Below are 4,754 nucleotides of genomic sequence, written 5' to 3'. Positions count from 1 at the left end.
CGGCCCCCGAGCCCCCCCCCGCCCCGCCGAGCCGGCGCGGGGCTCACGCGCGCAGCACGAGCAGGAAGGTGCAGGAGAAGAGCAGGCGCAGCAGCCGCAGCCCCCGCAGCAGCTGGGCCTCCTGGCGGCGGACGTGCTCGCGCAGCGCGGTGCTCACACGCTCCCGGCTCGTGTTGACGCCCAGCACCGCCGCCTGCTTCTCCTCCTGGGGGGGCGGGGGGCGCACAGATGCAGCGCTTGGGGCCACCACTGCCCCGGGCCCACCCCAGGGCCCCAGGACCCTCCTGCCGCACGCCCCCCCACCCCTGTGGACCGGGTGCTGCGCCCCTGCACCCGCGTGAGCTGGGAGCTGCCGCCCTCCCCTCCCACCCCTCGCCCAGCCCGGACACCCGCCCGCGTGTCCTCTCCCCCTCCCTGCCTCCCCCCCGGCCCGCAACCCCCGCCTCCTACCCTGAGGTCAATAGTGGCTGAAAATTCCCCATCCAGCTCACGAACAGACTGGTTGAGGGACTCGTAGGTCTGCCCGAAGTTGCCTTCCACCGGGATGCGACTGCGGCACCAGACCCCCATCGCTGCAGGGCAGGGCGGCGGCGGGTCAGGGGCCTCCCCGCTGCCGCTGCCGCCCTGCAGCCTGCCTGTCTCTGCCCACAGTGTCTCCCTCCCGGCTCTCCTGGAGTCGCCTTGGCGGGAACAAGGCCTCACTGCCCCCCGTTTTTCTCACCTGTTGATAACCAGGCCCACTATGAATAACGACAGCCAACACCTAGAACCGCTGGGCGGCCGCTGCTTACAAGCTTCACAAATACCGCCCCTTAAATCCCCAGAAACCCCTAATGGGATAAGTGCTCTTATTATATCCGTCTTTCCGACGAAGAGGAGGCACTCAGAGCCTCCTATGCACGTAAGCGGGGTCATCCCGCCAGTGGGGGAGGCTGGGTTCCGGTGTCCCTCCCCTCACTGTGCTGACCCCTGGCGATGCTGCAGAAGAACTTGAACTTCATGGGCAGGCAGAGCAGGTGGTTCAGCAGCGGGACCCAGATGCGCTCCATGCACTGCTCATGCTTTCGGTCGAACCAGCGGCGGCAGCTGAGCATGGCCTGGTCCACCACGTCTGGGGAAGGGGCCAGGGTGCCTGAGGCCGCCGCGCCTCACCCCGCCCCGCCCGCCCCGCGCCCCCCACGCCTCTCACAGGAACAACGCAGCCTGGTCTTCAGCTCAAACATCTTCTGTGTAGACAGGCGGCGCCCGGAGGGCGGGGCACCTCGGGCCGTCCCCTCTGAGCCCCCGGCATCCTCGGGACTGTAGCCCATGTCACTGTTCACCTGGGCGTCCAGGTCCCCGAAGGACTTGGAGATGTTCTGAGTCTCAGCTTTCAGTGACGCTTTGCTGCCCTGGATGGGAGGGCAAGGAAGGAGCCGTGACCCCCGTGGCCGAGTTCCAGGCTCCTCCCTTGGGCCCTCGATGAGCCCAGGCCCTGAGAGAGCCCCTCACCCTGTGTTTCACCGTTGGGTCCTGGGGACACCCCCGCCGGTCACCTCCATGCTGCCCGCTTCCGGCTCCCAGCTTCTCCCCAGGCCACCGTCTCAGACCCTCACCAGTGACAGACGTTCCCCAGGCCCTTGGACTTCACCCTTCATGCTAACCTCCCAGACCACTCTGCCATCTCAATGTCCCCAGTCCCCAGCGTCCCCAACTCCTCCCCTCCTCCCTCTCCCCCCTCCCCCCAGTCCTCCACAGCCCCTTTCCGCAGGCTTCCTGACTCCTCCAGGCCAAGGCCACCAATTTCCTGACATTCTGGTTCAGCTGCCCAGAGTCCCGCCTCCCCAGGTGTTTGGAGATGGGGGGAGGGCATGTCCCATGACTGGGGGCGGGGGCTTTCCTGGCATTTAGCACCCAAGGCACATCCTGCAATGTTTGAGGACAGTCCTGCAAAGAATGCCGGGGGTGTCCCCCTGGGAAAGAGTCCAGGGTCACCGCGCCCGGCTCAGGTCTGGGAGCTCCCAGGGGGAGAGGGCCCGGGCCCCGCCCCTGCACGCCCCTCACCAGCAGGCCCTTGAACACGGCGCGCAGGGGGGCCGTGGAGACGCGCCAGGCGGCTCGGGTGTTGTTGATCTGCAGCTCCACGGTGCAGCCCAGCGAGGCCACCACCTCGTTGACGTTGTGCCGCAGGTTGGCGGCGGGGCCTGGGGGACGGAAGACTCCACAGTGGGTCTCCCTCTGCAGCTAGGTCGCTTCCAGAAAGTCCCCCCAGCTCCTGCCCTGCACACAGGGGCCACCTGCCAGCGCTGTGTGATGACGGGGCCCAGAGCCGCGGAGAGTCTCATGCAACTCCCGGCCGCCTTTTCCTGTGTGAGCTAAGGAGGCCCAGAGATGTGGAGGGACTCTCTCGGGGGCGCACAGCGCTGGGATCAGCCTCCTACTCTGTCCTTCGCCAGGCCTGGGTCTCACCAGATGGCCCCCCAGGATCACGGCTTCCGTGCCGCACACTGGTCCCCAGGGCACACACTCACCCTCATAGATGGCGGCCAAGGCGTGCCCCAGCACAAAGAGCCTGCCCTCTTTGCCCAGCATCTTGGGTACCAGCAGGAGGCTGGCGCAGCGGATGTGAGGGGAGGCCCCCCAGCCCACGGCTCCCAGGCCTGTCAGGAGAGACCGGCAGGCAGTGAGGCCGAGTGAGGCTGCCCCCTGGCCCCCCAGCAGGCTTACCCAGGCACCGCCGCCAGCTTCTTTCTAGAACCATCACCGTACTGCCTTTGCCCCGTTTACGGACTCTGATAGGCCTTCGAGGCCACTCATCCATTGATTTATTCAACAGCCCTGTACGGAGCTGGGCTGCGTTGCAGACCCGGGGAGGGCCCGGGGGGGGGGGCGGGGGGGGGGGGGCGGACGCGCCTCCCTCACTGACTGTGTGCGCGTTGTGTTCCGGAAGGGGGCAAACACTTGTCATTTCCAGGCTGGATTCCCACGGACCCCCGGTGCTGAGAGAGCAGGGATAGCAAGAGAACGCTTCTGGAAACGGTCCCGGTCCCCACGGCCACCTCGGGACTCCCTGGGCTGTGACCCCTACAGCTCCGTCCCTAATTTTAGCCCTTAACCATGGACCTGCGTCTGTGTTAGCACTTTCACGTGTGTCTCCCGGTGGTGTCTGCAAGGAGACAGTGAGCTCCTTGGGGCCCGTCACGCAGGGAGACAGACAGCCGAGTAAACAGATGACTACCCCCCCCACCCCCCGGCACTGAGCGCACAAGGGAGGCGCTTCTCCGCGGCTGTGGGAGCTTCAGGGAGCGGGGGTTTCTGTGGGGAGGGTGCGGCCGGGAGGGCCGGACCGGGCGGGTGACGTGTCGGCCGGGCCTGAAGATGAGTAAGTGCAGTCAGAGGCAGGACCGCATTCCAGGCCCAAGGAACAGCATGCGCTGGTCAGGGGACCTGGAAGCTTCCTTGAATAGAGCCTTTGCCCCCATCGCAGAGCAAGTCCCAGGTCCCTACACGGCCCCCCGCGTCCCTGCCCCCCCCTTACTGACCTGTGCTGCGCCTTCGTGAGGGAGTCGGAGCGGCCTCGGCAGCACAGAAGGCTGACCCGTTCCTCCTCTGCCTCACCCCACCCGTTGACTTGCCAGCATACTCGGGGCCAGTGAAGCTCCCGTAGCTCGGCCTGCGGACCCCTGTGCCCCCCAGCTTCGGCCCTTGGCCACCAGGTCCCCCCACTCGGCCCCGTCGCTGGTCCTGGGATCCGCCAGGCTCTTCCGCCTCCGAGCCCGGTGCCCCTGCGCCGAGCCCCGCTCCCCGCCGCCACCCAGACACCGGGCTTGCTGCGCCCCCTGCCCGCTGCCCCCGGGCTGCCGGCCTCCCTGCTCACGCAGCCGGAGTTTCCTTCTAGGGCGACGGCCTGTGGCGGCCCGGCCCCAGGGGAGCGCGGGTCTGAGCAGCCCGGCGGTGGGGCAGCAGGGCCTGGAAGGGGCTGTTCTGTGGTCTTGGCCTTGGGGACGCAGCCGAGGACGGCAGGGGACGGGCCCCGCGGGGCCGCGGCTGTCCTGTCTGCGCGCCCATGAGGGGAAAACTCGTCTCTGGCCCTCGACCAACCAGAACATACAGAGACAAGAGCAGAAACCAGAGCGTTCTGGAAGGGGAGAGGAGCCCTTGGCGTAGGCAGCCCTGCGGGGAGAGTGTGAGGGGAGGAGGGTGCTCCACTCGAGCCCAGTGAGAGACCCCACCCTGGGGGCCACGCTTGCCTGTCATCAAGGCAGGGCAAGGACACGTGCATTTTCTGGGACAAGGGGACATTCTGGGGGCAGCCTGCTTCCGCGAGGGACCCGCACAGAAGAGGCTGTGGGGGGCGCAGGAGCTGCAGAGCGTCAACCAAACAGAACCTCTCTCAGCAGGAGCACGGACGCCCGGGTCCACACGGAGCCTCCAGACACGGAAAGGCCCCTGAAGTGGGACAGGCCACCAGCCAGCGGCAGAGGGGCTGTGTGGATGGCACTGTGGGCACTACGGGCGGCACTAGGCGGGCACCGTGGACGGCACTGCGGGCGGCACTGCGGGCGGCACTAGGCGGGCACTGCGGGCGGCACTAGGCGGGCACCGTGGATGGCACTATGGGCACTACGGGCGGCACTAGGCAGGCACTGTGGGCGGCACTAGGCAGGCACCATGGATGGCACTGTGGGCACTGCGGGCGGCACTAGGCAGGCACCGTGGATGGCACTGTGGGCACTACGGGCGGCACTAGGTGGGCACTGCGGGCGGCACTAGGC

General features: G+C 67.7%; 1 protein-coding gene across 2 annotated transcripts in view; it reads right to left on the bottom strand.

Moving 5' to 3' along the window:
• DCST1 (DC-STAMP domain containing 1) overlaps positions 1-4,754 on the bottom strand; it is a 13,484-nt gene that overhangs the window by 5,409 nt on the left and 3,321 nt on the right. For both annotated transcript variants that reach the window (XM_039251476.1, XM_039251477.1), the window contains exons 4-9: positions 2,511-2,639; positions 2,044-2,183; positions 1,190-1,391; positions 968-1,111; positions 451-572; positions 48-205 (exon numbers count right to left, since the gene is read on the bottom strand). In XM_039251476.1, coding sequence (XP_039107407.1) covers positions 48-205; positions 451-572; positions 968-1,111; positions 1,190-1,391; positions 2,044-2,183; positions 2,511-2,639 — 895 coding nt within the window. The remainder of the gene's footprint in view (positions 1-47; positions 206-450; positions 573-967; positions 1,112-1,189; positions 1,392-2,043; positions 2,184-2,510; positions 2,640-4,754) is intronic.

Source organism: Hyaena hyaena, unplaced genomic scaffold (assembly GCF_003009895.1).
Source record: "Hyaena hyaena isolate Hyena2069 unplaced genomic scaffold, ASM300989v1 scaffold_385, whole genome shotgun sequence".
NCBI lineage: Eukaryota > Metazoa > Chordata > Mammalia > Carnivora > Hyaenidae > Hyaena > Hyaena hyaena.
This window is presented reverse-complemented; position numbering and strand designations above follow the sequence as displayed.